We start from the raw sequence: 20,000 nt of genomic DNA, 5'->3' as shown, positions 1-20,000 counted from the left end.
TCCTGGTCGTGATTCCTAAGTAATATCCTTCTCTTCTAGTGGTGTTCGTCTTGGTTATGCAGAACCACAGAACCGGCGCAGGAAAACAGTAGTGTTTAAGAATAACACTCACTCTGTGGCTGTTATCGTGAGCCCTTCTAGTTGCTTGCTTTGTTTGACCTTCATTGTGCTTCTTCTTAGGTAGAACACACTCGTGGCAGAAAACGAAGGCTTTATCTTGCGTTTGCTGGACCTGCTGTTCATGAGTAGCATCACAATACAAATGGCGACTTCCAGAAGGCGGCCTAAAGTCTGGAATATCCACCACGGCCAGGCGTCTACATACTTCACATCTGAATAGACACCAAATACACCCGCGGCTGCGTACACTGTTATGACGCATAAGCAAACGCACGTAACCGCACACGCCATGATAAGGTACTGCAGTCGTCGCAGGCTCTTGTCATTTAAATTTTGGGATCTTATAATATTCTTACGAATTTTCCAGCCGACGCAGATGTATCCCACCGACAATAAGCTCCCTAACAAGAGAAAATAAATCTGACACAAGAGAAGGAGGTCTTTGGCTTCTAGAAAGTGCACGACGACAAAGTCTGTTACAAGCACCAAGATAACGTGAAATATCACTACGGGTATGATAAATTTGACTTTCTGAAATCTGGGCGGAGCGATGTTCATCTTCGTGGTGTCAATCAAAACCAGGAGAAGCAGACTCAAAGCAGAAATGATACACGGGTGTCCAAGAGAAAATAACAATCGGTTAACTGCAAGAGGAAGGCGTTTTCTTGAACCGTAAGGGTCCACGAATAAGGAAAATGCGCGAATGGAACTAAAAATGAATATTGTCGAAAGTAGCGTCGCTTTTAAGGCTGATAATTTGGTCTTGTCAAGGTACATTCCGAGCAGCTCTAACGGAGGGACCAGCGCTATAAGTGTGAATATCACAGCAAATCCGTAGGTGTGTAATGGCCAAGCGTTGTCCCATTCGTTGAATGCCAAAGACCACTCTGGTTCCGGCTCAGGCCATGTTTGCTCGGGATACGCCTTTGGTTGCGACGTTATTGAGGGCTCCGAATATGATGACTCGGGTGATCCCTCGGGCGATGGTTCGGGTGTTATGAATGTTGATTCAGTTGAGTGCGTGTCTCGCTTCTGCCTTATTTTTCTTTTTCTGTACATCTCTGGGCCCTGAACATGACCGTGTGAGTGAATCTCACTCATAATTTCTTTCTGCAGCTGTCGATTTTGGTTGACAACGCCACTTTCTTCTGTTTGCACACATTTCCTATCCAAACTGGAATTCATTTCCTCCCTGTTGACTTTTAGTCTCTTTTCCGCATATTTCGTATTAGGAGGTCTGTCAGTTTTCAAAGTTTTCTGTCTTGATCCAGTGTGGTTTTCAGAACCAGACGAAAACAGCTGCAATTCTTGATTGTTTAAGTCCCGCTTAACTTCAGACTCAATGACATTGTTGATTTCATTTGCCCGTCTTTCCGCTTGGTAAGAAACATCGTCGCTTCCAACTTTATGTTCCCATGAGCCACAAAAACATGAAAAACATAAAATCAACTTGGCAGCGAAGCTTTTATAACTCCACGATCTGACGTTCCGCATCGTTCTGGTTAATCACTTGAAGCATTTGTCTTTGCGAAGAGTTTCTGTAAGCGATGAAAATAAATTAGCATTGTAAGGTCTTATTGGTTTCACGCTAGAAAGCGTATATTGGTGGTTTTGGTCACAACTGAGAAAAACAAAGAGAGTAATTAAGTTGCCGATGGAAACATGCTAATAATCGCCAACGAGTCTGGTCTGGAAGTCTGAATTAGGGCTGGCCATTTACAAGGACTCGGGTCATCACAGAAATTCTTTAGAGTCTAACGGTTTTCTTTGAGCACAAGCAGAGCTTTGGGTAATACTTAAGAGAGAATTATGAGTAAGGGAAAATGAAACAAATACGAAATCAAAGCTGAAAGGATTACAAAAATTAAAATAGGGAGATTGTACTTACAAACTGCTGAATTTTGCGGCAATGAGTCCTTGCCCCGCGTATTTGCATATCGTGGGAAATTTTTCCTGTTCTGAATACAAGCAAGACACAAAGAGACAGAATTAAAAACAGGCAACAAAAGACGAAAGCGGGGCGTTGATTGAGCAAAAGACCGCAATAACGTAACAAATGAGTACTTTATAATTTGTTCACACCATGGGGCGAAGATTAACATCAGCAAGAAAGGAATTTAAAATTATTTTGCCTTAAAGGATAGTATCACGGTATTGCGCATATTCTAGCCGTAACGAATGGTATCATTTATTAGCCAATCGGAAGCGACGTTGTAATTCGTGTGGGATATTTACACGTACATGTAAAAATCCCGACCGATGATCTAAGGGCGGTGGACTTCGCAGATGGCTGAGCGAGAATTTTCACGCGTAAGTGTAAATTCCCCTCACGAATCTTAACGTCGATTCAGATTGGCTTACAAACGATGACATTCGTTATGGCTAGAACATCCGCAATTCCATGATACTCTCCCTTTGAACAATATGTGGATGGCATGGAGTTTTTAATGCTCATAGAATGTTTTATTTTGCTGAAGTGTAAATCCAGTTGAGGAAATAAGTGTATGCATAGTGCCAAGTAAGAAATCAGCTTACTTCGTCTAAGAACACTGCAATGGAAGGGTGTTTCCAATGTTATACTTTTGCTCCCTGTCGAGTTCGGTCCGTTCGAGTTACCTCCCCCTCTCCCCACCGTATTTGTAGTTCCAGAATGTCTTCTCTTCTGGGTTGAGTAACTCTGCTTTGATCAACACCACTCGCCCTGCCTCGATTGTTCAAAAGGTGGATATCGCTAATCGCCCGATTAGGCGCACTGTCAAAACAGTCGATTTATTCACTGGACATACTGACGTATCCGGTGAGTTTCGATCCTTTGTTCCACTGGGGCCGAAACCTTTCTTGCTACCAGGGCTGTTTCTTCCATGAGATACGGGCGAGGAGGGGGCGAAATCGATTGATTTATTGATCGATCGGAATGCAAGAGGCGAACTCGAACGGGCAGACCTCAATTTCCTGGGCCACTGCGAAATCCTGCTTAAGGCTGACTTAGCGTCGACTTCAAGTAGTGTTAACCTCTGCGTGCCTGTTTTTCGAGAGTAACCTGTGATGAAACCTGCTCTGCTCTGTTTGTTAGCCAAAGAGATGATGTTCATTATTTTATGATATGTAAATTAGATACAGGTGTTTTCAAGAAATTGCGCATCTCGATCTCGATAAAGAGCATTTTTTTTACATAATTTTGTTTTCTCGCTCTGTCATTTAACAAGTATTCAGACACCAGAATGTTTGTTTCTAAATTTCCAATTTCCATGTATCAGTTCATCTCTTTCTTCGGCCACCGGGCATAACATTTAGCCTCTACTTGAATACATTTGCCACAATATCACCTCTTGACAAGTTTCATTCCTCAAGGTGTATCGAGACTATTGCCAGCAGTGAACCTAGTTTGAGTGCCCAGCTCCCATGGGTCTCCTGTAGCTCACAGTGGCCTGGTAGAGTATCCGAACTATTAATCGTAAGGTCGTAGGTTCGATTCCTGCAAAGGATCACTCGTATTTTTCCTGAGTATCCGCCAGTCGCTGTTGATAAATTCATCTTTATATTTGGTATTATTTTGTCACGTTTTTTCAGACTGAGCGTTTGCTCTTGTTGGCGTTTTGTTGATTTTGCTCTAAAGACATGCTGTTGTTGTTAACGCCGGTTATAGACGATCGTCAAGTTTTATTTGCCAGGTTTCCTTGTACAAGTTTTGTTTGCTAGTGTATAATAATAATACGACAACCGACCTTTCTTTCCATTTTCATTTTATCAAAAATTCTGGTGTATGACACATTTCGTATGAGCGTTGTTGTAAAAAAATATTTCTCGTAGAAAAACCCGAGACAGCACTAAACCTTGTCTTTGGTCCATACAGTAAGTTACGATACCCTCAAGTGTTGTCCCTAAATTACTCTTGAAAACCGGATGTTTTAGATCAACGAAACTTGTCAAGAAAAACATGCCACGTTTTCTCTAACGAATACAGGTGCAAGGAAAACTTGTCAAAAATACTTGCCACGTGGAGAAATTGACACTGTCATGGTCAACGAGACAACCCGTTCGTTTGAGCAATACTGCCACATGTTAACTTCTTCTGTTACACACCTTGCGCGAAACCACTCCTGGAAATTTACAGGGCTAAATTGCAAAATGCGGTCTCTAACATTAGCCAACCATGGAGCGCGTCGTATGACAACAACTGCTGACAAGAAGAATGTCGTTTCTTTCTTAAATTGCATGCTTCCGTCCTACCTGTGTGTCATTTTTATATTTATTTATATCCTGCTATTTCTATTCTCTTTTTTTATAACAAAACGTACTTTGTTTGGTTTTAAATCCACCTAATGTCAAAACATTTTTCTTCACTTGCGCACGATATTGCTTTTACACCTTGAGGACTTTAAAAGCTTGTCGTATTTGATTTGATTGAAGATTCCTTCTGATCAGCGAAACTTGTCAAGAAAAACATGCATTAATTTATGTCTTGGTTTGTTGCACTCTCTTCTTTCTAATTATTGTCAACAATCCCATGAAAATAGAGACTGACCTCGATGAAACTAAAGCGTCAAACATCACATGAAAAGAATAGATATGTCTTTTTCTTTCGATGAGTCAGCCATTTTGCACGATGCGTTTAACGAAGCACGTTTACTTTTCAGTGTAGGAAAAAAAGGTCACTGAGCAATGAATAAATTCTGTATGATACAACAACTTGTTTCCTGTCAAATGTCGGTGGTCAAGGAAGGTCGGTATGACCTGAGGATTTTGAAGACGGCATCTGATTCCGAGCCTACCCTGATTTCGTATATTGTAATCTACTGAAGCTGTATTCTTGAAGTCAAAGCAAAGCGGTGACGTGTTTAAAGCAAAATTTTCTTGTGGGGAAGTAGTAAGCATTGTATGAAGGAAAGATTGTGTGAGGAAAATGTGTCTCAGTACCCCTTTTTGATTACACAAGAGTATTTGAACAAGTACCGAGTTTTGAAGTAACTTCTTGGCGAGTGTTATTCAGACCATTGCAAATCTGAAAACGATGCATTTGGCAAAGCCAGTGTCAGTGATCACTCTGCTTCACGCAAGCTTCAGATCGTCCATGCTTTAGTGGGATTCAAAATATAGAAACTGCGCGGTATAAATTTCAAAATACCAAGAAAATATTTCCTTTAGGTAGCCTCCGTCTTTGAAGGGAAATGGGTCAAGGCGCAAATAAGCTGATAAGAGGCGGTATTGCATAACTACAGAAAGCCTGGCTCCATAGTCATTCATGTGGTTAAATACTCGGAAAGTTTTCCCTCGAAAATCCGATGGTGAATTAAGATAATTGATATTATATTATAGCGCGCCTTTTACCTCGCATTTTTACGTTTACGTTCTCCAACTTACCCTCTGGATGATGAGAAAGATATTTTTTTTCCTGGCAAAGGCGGTAGTTTTGACTTTCATCTTTGAGATATACAACGATCTATATAATCATTCTTAATATCAAACACCTGGCGTGTTATATCCGCTGTTGACGCTGTTGTCATGCACAATTAGTTATTTTACTCATTCGTGTACATAGTCCTTGGTAATTGCTCCAGTATACTAAGCTATCGCTTGGTATTCCTTTCTTCTTGTTATTTTATTTTTGTTTTTGTTCTGAAAGTGCGTAGCTGAAGCGTTCTTTTTTAATATACGCTTGAAAAAATTGTTTTAAAAGTACCCGAAAGTTGAACGAACTATTGTTAATACTAGGAAATAATTGACCTTGCAGACAATCAGTCAGTAAATAAGAATATGAATATCGAAGAAGTGGTTTCAATCTTATTTTTCATAAATTTTGGAAATTAATCGCTAGGCCGGTTACGTAAGCGAAGTCTAACTTACCACCATTTTGCCTCCCAAAACTTTCTAGAACTGAATTTCTTTAAAGGGCCACCGACAACCACAAGTCTTTGCGGGCGTGCAAGCTATCGGCGCCATTTTCTGTAATACAGAAACTAGCATTTCTTGAAAAGTCAAATTCCATCGCCTCACATCGTCGTGTTTTGGATGCCCAGTAGCTTCAAACTTTGTTAATATTTTCCTTATGTTAAAATATTGTATTTTTGGCGTTATTTGGGTGTTGTGTTCGTGTTAAAAGCGGAATGAAAACTGTGAAGAAAGGTCGTCCGCCGAGGAAGGAAAAGCGCCATGTTATTTGGCTCACTACTTCAACCTTAAGATTATGGAACGAAAGGAGGAAGGCGTTTGGATTAAAAAACAAATCGAACAGCGAATTCGCAGAAGTTCTTCTTCACGGGATGTTTCTGAAGCGAACCGGCCGATTCAATTGCCCGGATAATAACAACAACAAAGGCGCGCAAAGGACACTGGTTGTCGGTGGCCCTTAAAGTAAACGAGTCCTTTTTCTTGCGTTCTGGACACTGATTTTGGCAATGATCGTATTGGATTGGCAAAATGAAAAATAACTTTAAAACGCGGTTTTGTTAAGTTTAATTTTGGTTTCTTTTTTTTGCCTACGATTTTTGTCAGTTAATCATGATAATAAAATTGAATTGAGAAAAGCTGTATTTTGTGCGAAAAAGCTCTGCTTAAGTAATAATAATAATAATAATAATAATAATAATAATAATAATAATAATAAGCTCGATTCATCCTCTAGAGAAGAGTGAAACACAGACAATTAAAGTTGAACTGTCGTTCATTAAAAATAGCACAATTTCCTAGGTAGAGGGGGTTTCCTGTCTTTAAAGGACTATCTAACTAGAAATGCAAATATTACGTCTTGGCGGGTTATTGGTACACTGTGCCCTTTCTTTGTGAGAAAAACTGTTTTTTTTTCTTTTTTAAGGAGTGAATTGTTCAGATTTATTTGAAATTTCCTGACGAGGAAACCGAAGGCGAGCCGAGTCTTTTGTTGGTCTTCTTTTTATAGAATTTCATTCGCAGTATCCCGCTAAACTTGGGGAATGTAGCAATCTGTTGGCTGTTGTGCTTCATGCAGTGGTCTGACTTGTGTTTTTGCCTTGAAAGAGCCTTTCAAATAAGCCACACGCATTGCAATAACATTAAATCTCGTAGCCTGTTGCGCAATTTCACAAAAGCAGTGAAGAAAATTGTCGTTTAATTCTTTATTTGACCACCTTTCCAGCTGACTACGAAAACTTCGACATAAAGATTGATTTGTTTTTTTACCTGTTTGTCGTGTTCTGTTAATGGTTGTCGGAGTTTACATGGTGGGCATGTGTGCTTTTTGAGAGCGTGTAGTTGAAATCTTACTGGTTTTCCTTTTAAGAGGTGAAACCTTCGGTATTAAAATATCTCTTGGGTAATGAAGAAGGAAGGTTCCTTTCTTTTTTGCGCCCGTCCGGGTTAACAGCTTCAACATTTTCTTCATCATCCGTTCGATTTTGTTGAACGATGTTGACTGCTGGGGTCGGCAGCAACACATCACCAACATCGATTCAACGATTTCAACATCGCTGTTCAACAAAATCGAACGGATGTCGGAGCCAATGTTTCCCCGGGCCTTAGAATAACTTTACTCGCCAATAAGTAATGAGTCGGGTGCATAATAATCAAAGTTGCTTTGCGAACCAAACAGGTTTATCTGAACTTAATTTATGTCCTCGAAAACTTATCTCACGCTGCCTCTATCCCGTATGGAAGCCGGTTGTCAGGCGCATTGTAAACAACAGCAACAAATTCACTTCTTCGCGACTTTACATACCGACTTACAGAATGAGTAAAAGAACAAACCGACAACCATCCGCTCAAAAAACACAAAACCACTATTCATAAGTACGGCAAGATGTTGGTTTGCCCAGATATTTACAAGGTTCTAAAAGAAAATCCTCGATGTCCTGTTGTATTATGCAAGCATGCAGGGAACGAGGCTTCGCGTTGTTAATGATGAATCCTTTGGTAAAACTTGACAGCATCAACGAATATAGGTTTGACGCAGATGTGTCTTTACAAGGCGGAATCACCATTGAAATTTGGAAGAAAATATTTTGTAAATTGATTTAAAAAAACGGATAACACTGAAAATCAGTACCCGAAAATTGGCGTGGTTGGTAGCATAGCTGTGTTAATCTGGGACTTACAGTTTTTAATTATTTGCTCTAGTGTTATTACAAATCTGAAAAGAACGAAACGTGTCGACGCTAATTGCGATAACATGACTAATCGCCGGACGCGGATTCAAGCGCCCTAAAAACTTACTTTCTCTCGCGTACAACAACTTTTAAGGATTTGAGAATCGCTGACATCTCTCTTGAAAAATGCGCACTCCACAATCGGCCAGTGTAGCGGACCGTGTGCAATCTTTATTCCGCTTATGAAACTAAACATAATGTCACTAACGTCTTTTCCTTGTTGAGATTGTAATTTGTCACTTTTTTTTCTTGTTTTTTTTTTTTTTTTTTACTTCAAAGAAGGGTAACTGTAAGAAAAAACAGTGCTTGCTCGAGCTCAATTTATAGCAAAAATTTGGTTTTATCAACGGAGTTGATAATGTAAATTGGCCACCGTACAGAGATTCTAAAAGCTGACGTTTCGAGCGTTAGCCCTTCGTCAGAGCGAATCGCTCTGACGAAGGGCTAACGCTCGAAACGTCAGCTTTTAGAATCTCTGTACGGTGGCCAATTTACATTATCAACTCCGTTGATAAAACCAAATTTTTGTATACTACTTCCCCACCGACGCAGCACCACAGTTTCTTTAGAAACTACCCCTTCACTCAATTTATAGCAGTTGTAAATTCAAGTTTCTTGAGTTGAATACTGCTTGAATTTGTAGATCAGCTTCGTGCACCTTCAGGGACAGTTATGGTTTCATTCGTGGCGCAAGAGAAAGTGAAAGCGAAGTGTTTCATTTTCTATGCAGGGAGCTGAAACATCACTATTCCAGCTTCTTTCAGGTGAGGATCCAAAAACGCTTTCTTTTATTTCTGCATTGTGGAGTAAGATTCTTAATTACTTAAATTCTTTAGGGAAAATTTAACAAGAGGAATACTAGTGATGGAGTTTTTAAATTTAAAGTTGTGGTGGTAAATTTTCTGTCGAACTTGTAATGTGGCTCTGTGTGGAACGCGTAGCATTTGCTTGGTACAGGCGTGGAAGCGTCTGTACATCAGGGTTCGAAAGCCGATTAAATTTATCCAGGATTAATGTAAACTTTTGTTTCATGTTTTCAACTTTTTGGTATGTTTCGTTAGCTTATTTTTGTTTTTCAAGATTGACTTCTTCTGATGTAAAGTTTTGCAGAATATCAGCGTTGAAGAGCATTTGGGTGTAGAGAAATAAACTCCTTGGTTTATTTTTAATCTGGGAGTAGCGTTAATCGTATCTTGAACAACCGGGCCCAGGCCCCAGTTGTTCAAAGGCCGGATAACTTAAGGTCTCGTTAATGCACTTGTCAATTGAAACCACCACCCCCCGACCCGCGGGATAGGGCGGGGAATAGGCCAGTTTCGTATTCTAACGGTTGGATTGGATCGAGCATGAAATGGAGGCTAACGTGGGGGAATCTTTTAAATGCAAATTATTTCCCCAGCATTACCCTCCATTTCATGCTAGATCCAGTCTAACCGTGAGAGTACGAAACTGAACTGGCCTATTTAACATTTATAAAGTGTTGAATTTTGCTATTTTCCCCGGTCAGCGGGGAATCATTCATTGTTAAATCCCCCGCTACCATAACCTTGGTAACTTGTCAAGGCCCCAGTGTTTCAATTTTGGCTGATTTATGCAACAAACACAATCAAATACTTAATCAAGTAGATTATAGATTGGAGGACTCATCATTTATGCAATTTTCACTCCAAGCGTCCGCTGCTTAGAAGGAAATTGCGTTGTTGCTGTGCCTTGAATAATTATCAAAACGTGGACTGCTATCCTTTTGGACAGAAGCTGTTAGTATTACAACTCACAAAAAGGCACGTATGATATGCACAGCAAAAAACAATCAAAGTTAACAATGTTCAAATAAAAACAAGACACATGGTTGCGTCTACGTGGGATGCTGCTGTTTGTGTAAAATGTGAAGGTTGGTTGCAAATGTCACTGATCCCTGAAGCCAACAGAGGGTCACGAGGGACGTGGTAAAAGCGTTAAGAAAGGTTAAGTGTGATGACAATACAACATTTCCTTTGGGACTTCGAGCGAATCTATCTTATTTGTATCTTATTTGCATGTGCTCATATGCAATAAAAGCAATTTTGGCTACATTTATGAACAGTTTGAACCGGAAATGAAAGCAAGAGGTGTAATATTCTTGCGTTCTTCAACTTTCTATCGCTTTTGATCAACAAAATCGATTTCAAAGGAGGCTTAAGTTGCTAGCTCTTAGAGCAGACGACGGTCATTTGAAGGGTACTTTTTTTTGCGAATTCAGTCCGAGAACGCAGTAATTCGAAGAAGGGAAGTAGTGTGTGTGTTGGGAAGTCCGTGTGAGCTCTTCCGATTACCTTTCGCGTGAAAATGAAGAGACGTCCATGTTGTATCTCCGACATGGCAATATCAAGCAAAGAGCTTCGTGACAGGCACGTGGCTAATTATCAAATCTGATTATGGTAAAAACGGTACTCACACGAATTTTAGACGTGGTCTGCCAGGGCATCCGACGTAAATAGAAAAAGAATATCAACAAGCATATGCACCGTAAAAGCCTTAGAGCAGACATTCTTTCGCTAAAATTGACTTCAGATAACGACATGTTCACGAGGTTATCCAGATAACCTCTGTGGCTGATCTTTGTTTGAATAGTGCGATGTATTCTTCAAATTCTTCTTTTGAAGAGGTAGTTCTGAGAAGCCTAACTTCCGGTGCAATATGATAGGATAGGGTAATTTATTTTAGATCAAGTACACGGGGAGTGGTTTCCCATTCTCCCGAGCCAGAGGCTCATGTTATAAGTGTTTGACATGTGTAATTAAAAAAAAATAGAAAAACATAACAATAATTATAATAATAATAATAATAATAATAATAATAATAATTGTTGTTATTATTATTATTATTATTATTATTATTATTATTATAAACCCACTGATAAATATCTTAACAAATATGGGCTTATGCAAGGAGACCAACGAGGCGCGAAAGAGGGATGTGCTGGCACTGTTGACAACTTATTAATTGATTGGATGGTGTGCCAAGAGAGCCAGCGTGGAAAGAGGAATGTAAGCATGGCATGGGTAGATGTGAGAAAAGCTTACGATCACCGATATCACCGATGGCTGATAGATTTTTTCTTACTACACAAATTCCCACTCTGGCTCTGCAAGACGATTCAAAAGCTAACAATGAGTTGGACTGACCAAGATCTCAGCAAGAACGAAGCAAGGCTATGAAACATCAGAAGTGATTATGTTCAAAAGAGGTCTTCCCCAGGGAGACGCACTCTGTCCAAGACTGTCCACTCTTTGTATTTACCCGATGTTATGGATGCTGAGTGCGACGGAAGGCTACAGAATCTCTAAGCCAATTGGGCAGAAGATCACACACTTGCTTTACATTGATCATCCCAAGTTTTATTCTGCATTGGAAGGGAAATTGAGAAGAGTGGCAAAGCCGAAATTAAAGTCTTGCGTGAAGGATGTTGGATTGCATTGGAACGAACGCAAGTGTTCAGTGGTACATTTGAAGAAGGGTAACTTAAATTGGGACTCAGAAACTCACGTTATTTGCGTAGGAGAAGAGGAATTTGTAGATCGCCTCAAGCAGGGATCACATTACAAGTTCCATGGAATCATGGAGAACATCAAGCAGGATGACACCTGAGTTCTAGAGATTGCATATATACAAAGATTATCATTGATTTGGTCTAGCCGCAGGTCTGATTACACAGGAGCACCCAACGAGAATATAGTTCAACACCACTTAAACATAGCATCTCATCTGTTCGGATTTCCTACCTGAAAGTCCAGTGATCCGAAATTTACAGGGATCAAAACTTACCTTTCCGAAAATTTCAGCCAGAAAAGAAGCTCCCGAAAATTCGTGGTGACCTTTTTAGGGTAAAATCCGTTAAAAATGGGCAATTACACCATATTTTGGATGTTCGAAAACCCTAGTACATGCAGGCAAGCAAGAAATTTTACAACAACAAATGTTCCGAAAATGCTAGATCTTAAATCGTCTTCCGAACAGATATTTTCCGAAAATTGACGTTGGTGCCCCTGATTAAAGATGGTTGCGACAATTCAGTTTGCACTGCCTGTGCTTACCTATTTAATGACAACCCATTGTTGGCCGATTATGGAATAACAAAGGCTAGTCAGAGAATCAAGAAAGGTGACTTCGGAGAATGGTGGTAAGCACCCGCTAGGATCAACAGCTATGATGTACCCACCAAGAAAAGCTAGGAGGACGGGGACTCAAGAGTATAGAGCGAGAGGGCGAAGATTAAGGCTGCAGTGAGATTATACATGAAAGAAAATCAGACACCATGGAATTAGTACGAAGATTCGAGGAAAAAGGAGAGAAGGCAGGACGACGATCGCTGGTCACGGTAAAAGATGCCAAGAAGTATGCACTAGACGGCTGGGATATAGATTACACCTTGAGTACCCGCAACCAGTCATCACAGATATAAAGACGAACACAGATGTTCCAATTAAGAAGATAGGAAAGCAGTTGAAGGGCGCAGGGGTACAGAAGGATTTAGAAGAGATGGAGATGAAAGCAATGGCAGGGACGGCTGCTGACCCAGAGATGAGACGACGAAGAGGTTGGCGAAGAGTGCTCCGCTTGAATGACTGATTGGAAGACAGCGCCAATACATATCATTGCCGGGGTGAATGAGCTGTATCAGCAAATGCTACCAACGAAGATCTACTATAAGAGCAAAACAAGGCTTGAGACGGGACAGAACGTCCTGTGTCGGATGTGTGGCAAAGTTCCAGAAACCCAGGCACATGTTGCCACGTGCACTTGCGGGGTGCAGTAAACCTGCCCAATCAAAGTACCTTGTACGTCATAATGCGGCACTTAAGATTCTCTTATTTTCCATTGGTATCTGTTGTTATGACAGAAGCATCTTGTGTTGGGATAATTTTTACTATATATGATACCATGGCGTTGCCGTTTCATGAAGCAGTGTTTTAGAGTCTTTCCTTCTAATGAGACAGTCTCTTGAAATCGAATCACATTTAAAGACAAAATTTAGGGTGTTTTAAGATAGTTCTCCTCTTGCAGTGGTCATCTATTTCGTCACAATATTGAGCGCATTTTGTTACGCAAAGCAATAATTATTGTTTCACATGGTACCACAACTTCGCTTGTAAACTTGTAAGCTTAAGTCAATCTTATAAATAATACAATTTCTTAAAAATTTTGAAACTAGTTTGAGCCACCTTACACTTGCAGAGAAAAGGAAAAAGGAACAAAACTTCAACAACGCACGTGAAAACTATTGCTTTGCTCATAACATGCTACTATTTGGTGCATGGTGTTTTGGTCGACCTCGACGTCTTAGGTCTTATCAGTGTTCCCCAGTACCAGTACCGAAGGGAACTTAATCAACGACGACTCGCACAAATAGAATCCAGCAGCCTGACCGGGTTTAAAAAGCAAAACACATGGCTCTGAAGTCGGACTTGCTCGTTCGTTTTGCAGTTTAGTTTCGGTTCTCTTAAAAATTAAAAAAAGAGCCAAATATTTGGATATCTGGAGGACGTTAGCACCCGCCGAAAAGTTGTGTAACAATCTTCTCCTCAAACCTCCATACCGTTCATACCAATTTAATCTAGTTCCTGATTAATATAATAATAGGGAAATGATATCATATGTTCTCTCAGCTATCGTCATCGTTGTCGCTCACCCTCTCTCAGCACAGTTTGCATCGTCGTGAGTGGTGTGAGGAGATGGTTCTCAACACATGGGTAGGGTTGAAGTAAATGTTGTCAGAATACGAATGGCACAATGAACCACAGCCTGGGTTTTCTTTAATTAAGTGATTATCTCAGTTTGTTTTGGCGCACTCTGAATAGATGTGTAACATTACTTTGAACTCCAGTGCGGGTTTTTCATTTTACATTGGAAAGAACTTTTTGTTTTCTTTAGAACAGAAACGCTCATGCCCTTTTGTGGTCAGACTATATTAAAGCCAGACAACACGACAGTAAAAACGTGTTTTTCAAAGAGGTTAGTCTTTCTCAACTTTAGTAGTCCCTCGTTAAGGTTCTTCAAAGAGCTTGCATATTGGTAATGCCCTATAATTATGGTTCTCGATTGGGAAGAAATTTCCCATGAGTTTTTTTATGTTTAGAAATTATTTTTTCTTCGTTGTCTCTCTTTTTTCCCTAGCTCTCTCGCCCTCGTAGCTCCTTAACATACATTAATTTGTGGCTGTTGGGATATAAGTGGTCGATTTTTAAAATATCTAGGCCCGCTTTACCTAAATCAAATTATCGTTGTGAAGAGGACAAATCATTCAATGTGGGGAATCGCCATGTTCTTTTAGGAAGGCGACGAACACATGTGACGCTCGTGTTGCCCCATGCCCTTCAAGAGGGGAAGATAATCGTCCTTACGTCCTTGTTTATCTCTGACTTGTTATTCAATTAGGAAAACAAAGAGCGTTATTTTTTTCTCGTTAGCAACAGATGAAATCCCTTTTAAGAGAAGGTATACCGGGACCTTGCAGAAGTGAAGTGTGGAAAAGGTATAGTGCTATCTCGTTTTGCCAGGACAGCCTCTCCTCTGCAGTGGGCAAAGGTGTGGTATTTTGATACTCCGAGTTCAATGTACGCCCTTCGTCGCTGTGTACCTGCTCGTTGGCGCAGGCATTGAGTGGGCTTTTCTTATGTAACCTTGATCATTGTTGTCCATTTTTAATTATTCGTTCATGTGGTTTCCATTGCTTCGGTGGAAAGTGGAAAACACTTTATCTCCCCGGCATTTATCGAGGGATTCCTGCTTGTTTTTTAGTGGTTGTCGCCTTACTATTTAGTCCATATTGCTGTCGCCATTTGCCATTTTAATTATAGTTATTACATGAAGCCCTCATTCTTAATTTGTAGCACGACTCTTGTGAGGTTGCATTGTAACTGTTGTGTGAATGAGTATAAAATAAATTGTTACAGTTGTCTAGACGTTGAAGACTCGAGTCATAATCAGTCCGTACTATAATATTATGACATACACAAACACTTAATGTTTCAGTGCAATGGCCCAGAGGGTGGAGCGTCTCCGAAGAGAAAAGGTGAAACGCAATGTAATGCGCCGATCAACTCGAAACTTCATCATCTCCCCCCCTCCCCCCCCCCCTCGTCCCGGGCTAACCCCGGGCATTTGAACTTTTGAAGATTGGATCGTTCAAATTCCCGCCCCCTCGGGCTAAAATGATGTTCAAATGCCCTACCCTAACGTCGGATTTGTCTGTGAAACCCTACTAAAGAACAATCGTCGTCGGCTCCTGTCGTCTTTAATAAAGTTTGTGTATAAACATGCCAACACATGTTTCGTGACCCTTATATGATGATGCCGTTTTTACCAGACTTGAGTTACTACAAAAAACACAACTTTAACATTGAAACTATTAAGATGACTTGAAATTTAATTGATTAATGTCAGAGAAAAGATCATGACAGACCTGCTCTGACTTTCCTGTGTGTCTTTGCGGTTGCGACGCTGTAATATGTGCCGTCAAAGTTTTGCTCTTACGAGTGAGTCTTTAAGTGATTTCCCTCCTCTGTATGATATGACAGGAGGCGTTTTGTAAGTGTTTTTCAGCATTGGCTAATTGTGTGTTAAACTCCATTCTTGCATCAAATGTTTAAGATATTTTACTACTGCATGGATGATAAGTTGTGACAAAGCGGGTATTATTCTCTAGTCTTTTTTGTTTCTTTTCTTAATACCCATTGCCTTCTGGAAAAATTTCCTTCAGACAATGTGCCGTCTATTACATTTTTAGGATAGCCGCTTAACTCTTTCATCTCTCCCAAAAACGTGTTTTTAGCTGTTAGCGACTTCGGCGGCGGAAAAAAAAATCATTTGAAACCTGACACTTCCGGCTCAATTTTCCCCGCCACACCCAGGCAAAGGTCAAATTCCCCACCCCCGGGAAGGCCTTACCCGTCAAATTCCCCACTCCCCTGGGCACAGAAAATAGTGAAATGTCCGGGGTTTGCCCGCAGAGGGGATGTTGAAGTTTCGATTTGATCAGCGCCTTATTAGTATTACCTAACTAGTGGACTAATGCAAGTGCTGCATTTTGATTGGCTACGCTACTAGAGGACTATTAGTAATAGTCCTCGAGTAGTGAAAGGCGAAATGCTTTCTTTCGTTTTATTCCCAAATAAACATATTTTCACCTTTCATTTGCTAACTTTATCATTGCCTTTTCTGTCCGACCAGTTGGGTGGCCCTCAAGGGCCACGGGTCAACAGCCCATTCGGATTCGCCTCATGGGCTATTGACCCGTAGCCCTTGCGGGCTACGGGTGTAATTGTTAATTTTACCACAATTGCTTGTAATCTCGCAATCTGACTGGCTAATGTGCTGTTGTCGATAAGAGACTGCTCATTTTGGGAAATAAACCAATCATATTGCGAAAAAGTTATAGACAACGGCGCTTGCTCTTTCTTTGTGTCATGACTTTGGTCACGCTCTCAAACAAACACTTTCTTTGGCGTTGAATATTGTGGTAAGTGGTTCGGCGTCGTCTGTACTCCTTATTACAATGGTCAAAATTTGTTGTGGACTCACTAGGTCACAAGACGCAACACTTTGACCACTGTGATGACGAATATCGTTGTCGATAAGTGTACAGACAACACTGAACCACTTTCGATTTGTTAAATTTAACTTGCAATGGACGCCTTCATAAAATAGCAGTTTGCTGTAAAAATATTTTGTTTTGTTTTATTTCACTACTCTCTCATCTTCCTACTGAGATTTTGTTCCTTTTCTCTCTTTACCGACCAGGGAAAGGATTATTACCAAAAGCTGGTTTATCAAGTTGAAAGACGCAAGGTAACAAGTGTTTCGTCATTCTTGGAACAGCGACCAACGTGATTTAAGGTCCTGTGAGTTGAAGTTCTTGGCAATTATTATTGTGTTCCTTAATCTTCAAACGCAAGTTTCCCCGCTGGTGTGCTGCGTTCGGTGGTGGACAAGAACCAAATAAGAAAGATTGCTATTTGAGATCCTAAGCGATTTGTTTTCTAACTTCGTTCTTTTTTACACAAAAAATATCGTCTAGAATTTTTTGTGGACCCGGAATTTTGGAATAAATCGCGGCCTCTGTATCAGAGCTTAGACGTTAAGTCACGTTGAAAAGACCACTAGTTCAGTACAATGCCTAAATTTTTGATAAACGAGATAACAGCTGCTTCGTTCAGAGCTAATCATCAGTCTGTGCTTGTCAAAGAAATGCCCCTTTGGGAACATTTAGGGCTCTACGATGATTAAACAATGGTCAATTAAAATATTGGTGCGCGAAAAAAAAATTGAGGTGCGAAGAAGGTAACAGTGAGACACCACCAATTAGGCTGGACTCCTCAATTGATGTTTTTTCACCTGATGTCACAGCAGCCATGTTAGTGCACAGAAAAATAGAGAAAAAGTCTTTTGGGAATTTGACTCTATTACATTGCAAAGCATGAGCCATAACTGACCTCTTTAGCTTGTACATTTTGTTTTTCCATTACAGACCACGTGATATGTACGCATAACTCATGAAAAACAAGGAAAATTCCCTTGAGAACATCACGTGGTCTGAAATGGGAAAACAAAACGTACAAGGTAAAGAGGTCTACATTCTTTTTTTTATAAGAAATATCAAGGCTGAAATTTGAGAAATTTTAAGAATATTTTAAGAATAAAGCCGAGGCTGAGATTTTGAAAAGGATAGATATAATTTTGGGTTTAAACATCTGTAAATACAATACAATGTTATGTTTTTAACTTAACCGTATAAAATTATCCTTTCTCTGAACGGCGAAACTAGCCAACAAAACGAAAAAACCTGCACTAGCTATAGCGATGCGATGGAGCACGTGTAACGCGATACAGATCTAGATACCAAACACTTGTAATTGATACCCCAATAAATTCTAAAACGGAAATGTCATAAGCTATAATTTAAGAATAATACAAGAATATTTTCAGCCTAAAATCGGCAGAAAAAAAAAGAATATTCAGCCTGGGCCGGAAAAACAAAATTCTTATAAAAAGAAAAGAGTTTAGTGCACCAACATGACTGTCTCGTAACGTGACTGACAACCATCTATAAAAGCTAGTTCGTTATGCAAAAGTAGCGAAAAAAAAATTTACCTTATATCTCAATAAAACAAATTAACAGTCCAGGAAATTACCGCAATGCTTACAAAAAGCGCTTGAAGATATTTTTTAAGATTGACTTTTTAGAGGAATGTTCGACGGTTTCTTTCTAGGATAGAATAAAAGTTTTAACACTTTTCTTAAAGCCCGAGGTTACCGAATCCATCTTTTTGCTGTATCAAATGAAGGATTTGAGCCGCTCCCTTTAATTTTCTCATCTTTTTATTACGAGATTTCAAAATTTGGCACTGTGAGCAAAATAGCCTCGAACTTGTCGAGGCATTACCATTGTGGGCGGTGACAAAGGAAAGTTTTTGTTTACCAATTGCAAAGCCTGGAGTGAAGTTATCTTTGCGAGCCCTGTTACTCTGTCTCGCAATGTTTTGGCGACATTGTGGCGGGACAAGTTGCGCGAAACATTCCACATTGTAAAATACCCAGCGACGACCAAAATCGTTGCGAGACAAGTTACACGAAAAGTGGAACTTAATTCTACTTTCGGCAACGGCTCTTGCAACCTGTCTCGCAGCGATTTTGGCCGTTGCAGGGTATGTTACACAGAAATGTTTCGTGCAACTTGTCCCGCTATAATGTCGCCAAAGCATTGCGAGACGAGTTGCACGAAACATTTCACAGTTTAACAGCGCCTTTGGGTGTTAAATGTCGGCACGTTTTGCAGACAGTGAGAAAATGATACGATTGTCAAGAACCCATTAGGTATTTATGATATTTATATTCTGATCGTTAGTGTTTTCTGCTTCCACTCTCCTTCATAGAGTCTTTCGAGTCTCTCTGGATATCAACTGACTGTGTCAGACAACCAGATCAAGTGTGATCTTCTCCGTACCATGCCGAATAATGAAAGATTCCGGTCTCTAGACTCGGAGGGGGTATGCTCTTAATGTCGTTTGTTTGTTTCTTGCTTCTTACGTAATCATGCCTTTGGCAGTCATGTTCATACAGTGCAAGATGCCACGTACTTGTCAGTGTGAAGAATGCTCAACAGAAACGCAGTTTAATTAAAGCTTTTTTGAGTGACAGATACAGGGATACTGTTTTTTGAACCTTTTAACATTTTTGTCATTTAACTCGAAACTTTTCATAAACCTGCTCGCCAACTTTTTTTCTGAATTGCAGGAGGATTTAAAACCTCAGTAAGTTTCTTGTGTATGTCAAGATTTTTACGAGTTACAAAATCGGGTTAGTTAAATAGTTGAACAAAGGTACTTATTTGTTATGAAAAATAAGGCAGATATTGTCTTTATCCCACAGTGAAATCCACCATCACGCCGAGCTTTTCAACTCGATCTCAATTGAACTCTGCAACTGTTTTCTCAAAATAAATTCCAAAAATTTAAGCCCGATTTTCAACATTCCTCTTTCCTATTTTGTTCTGTTCTTATTTCTTGTGAAATAATGATATAAAATCATATCTTTAAGTGTCGTAGCATTGAGCATTTTAAAAAAAAATTCATAGCTATAAATTTAAATGCTTTAACTTACCAAACCAGAAGATCCAAACTCTTTGGGGCGTTCATCGATCTATTGACTGGATTTCGATGGCGTGAGCATATTTCCTCGGCAAATTTACATATAAATAGTCTCACTGGCTATTAAGGAGGGGTATCC

General features: G+C 39.9%; 2 protein-coding genes across 4 annotated transcripts in view; one reads left to right on the top strand and one right to left on the bottom strand.

Annotated features, from left to right (window-relative positions):
* The window catches only part of LOC137993145 (uncharacterized), a 67,710-nt gene that overhangs the window by 20,561 nt on the left and 27,149 nt on the right, over positions 1 to 20,000 (top strand). The window contains exons 14-19 of the mRNA XM_068838828.1: positions 8,881 to 9,001; positions 14,148 to 14,228; positions 14,684 to 14,748; positions 15,249 to 15,288; positions 17,016 to 17,063; positions 19,148 to 19,261. Coding sequence (XP_068694929.1) covers positions 8,881 to 9,001; positions 14,148 to 14,228; positions 14,684 to 14,748; positions 15,249 to 15,288; positions 17,016 to 17,063; positions 19,148 to 19,261 — 469 coding nt within the window. The remainder of the gene's footprint in view (positions 1 to 8,880; positions 9,002 to 14,147; positions 14,229 to 14,683; positions 14,749 to 15,248; positions 15,289 to 17,015; positions 17,064 to 19,147; positions 19,262 to 20,000) is intronic.
* The window catches only part of LOC137993146 (proline-rich transmembrane protein 3-like), a 26,145-nt gene that overhangs the window by 691 nt on the left and 5,454 nt on the right, over positions 1 to 20,000 (bottom strand). Inside the window, exons 1-3 of one of the 3 annotated variants that reach the window (XM_068838829.1) lie at positions 19,875 to 19,953; positions 2,009 to 2,078; positions 1 to 1,658 (exon numbers count right to left, since the gene is read on the bottom strand). The exon at positions 1 to 1,658 is cut by the window's left edge and continues 508 nt beyond it. In XM_068838829.1, coding sequence (XP_068694930.1) covers positions 109 to 1,614 — 1,506 coding nt within the window. In that variant the 5' untranslated portion in view covers positions 1,615 to 1,658; positions 2,009 to 2,078; positions 19,875 to 19,953 and the 3' untranslated portion in view covers positions 1 to 108. Of the gene's footprint in view, positions 1,659 to 2,008; positions 2,079 to 5,481; positions 5,573 to 19,874; positions 19,954 to 20,000 lie in introns of those variants that run through there. The other 2 variants (XM_068838830.1, XM_068838831.1) reach the window with 2 other exon arrangements.

This window comes from Montipora foliosa, chromosome 2 (assembly GCF_036669935.1).
Source record: "Montipora foliosa isolate CH-2021 chromosome 2, ASM3666993v2, whole genome shotgun sequence".
NCBI classification, from domain to species: domain Eukaryota; kingdom Metazoa; phylum Cnidaria; class Anthozoa; order Scleractinia; family Acroporidae; genus Montipora; species Montipora foliosa.
The sequence above is the reverse complement of the archived record's forward strand: the minus strand, read 5'-3'. Positions and strand labels throughout refer to the sequence as shown.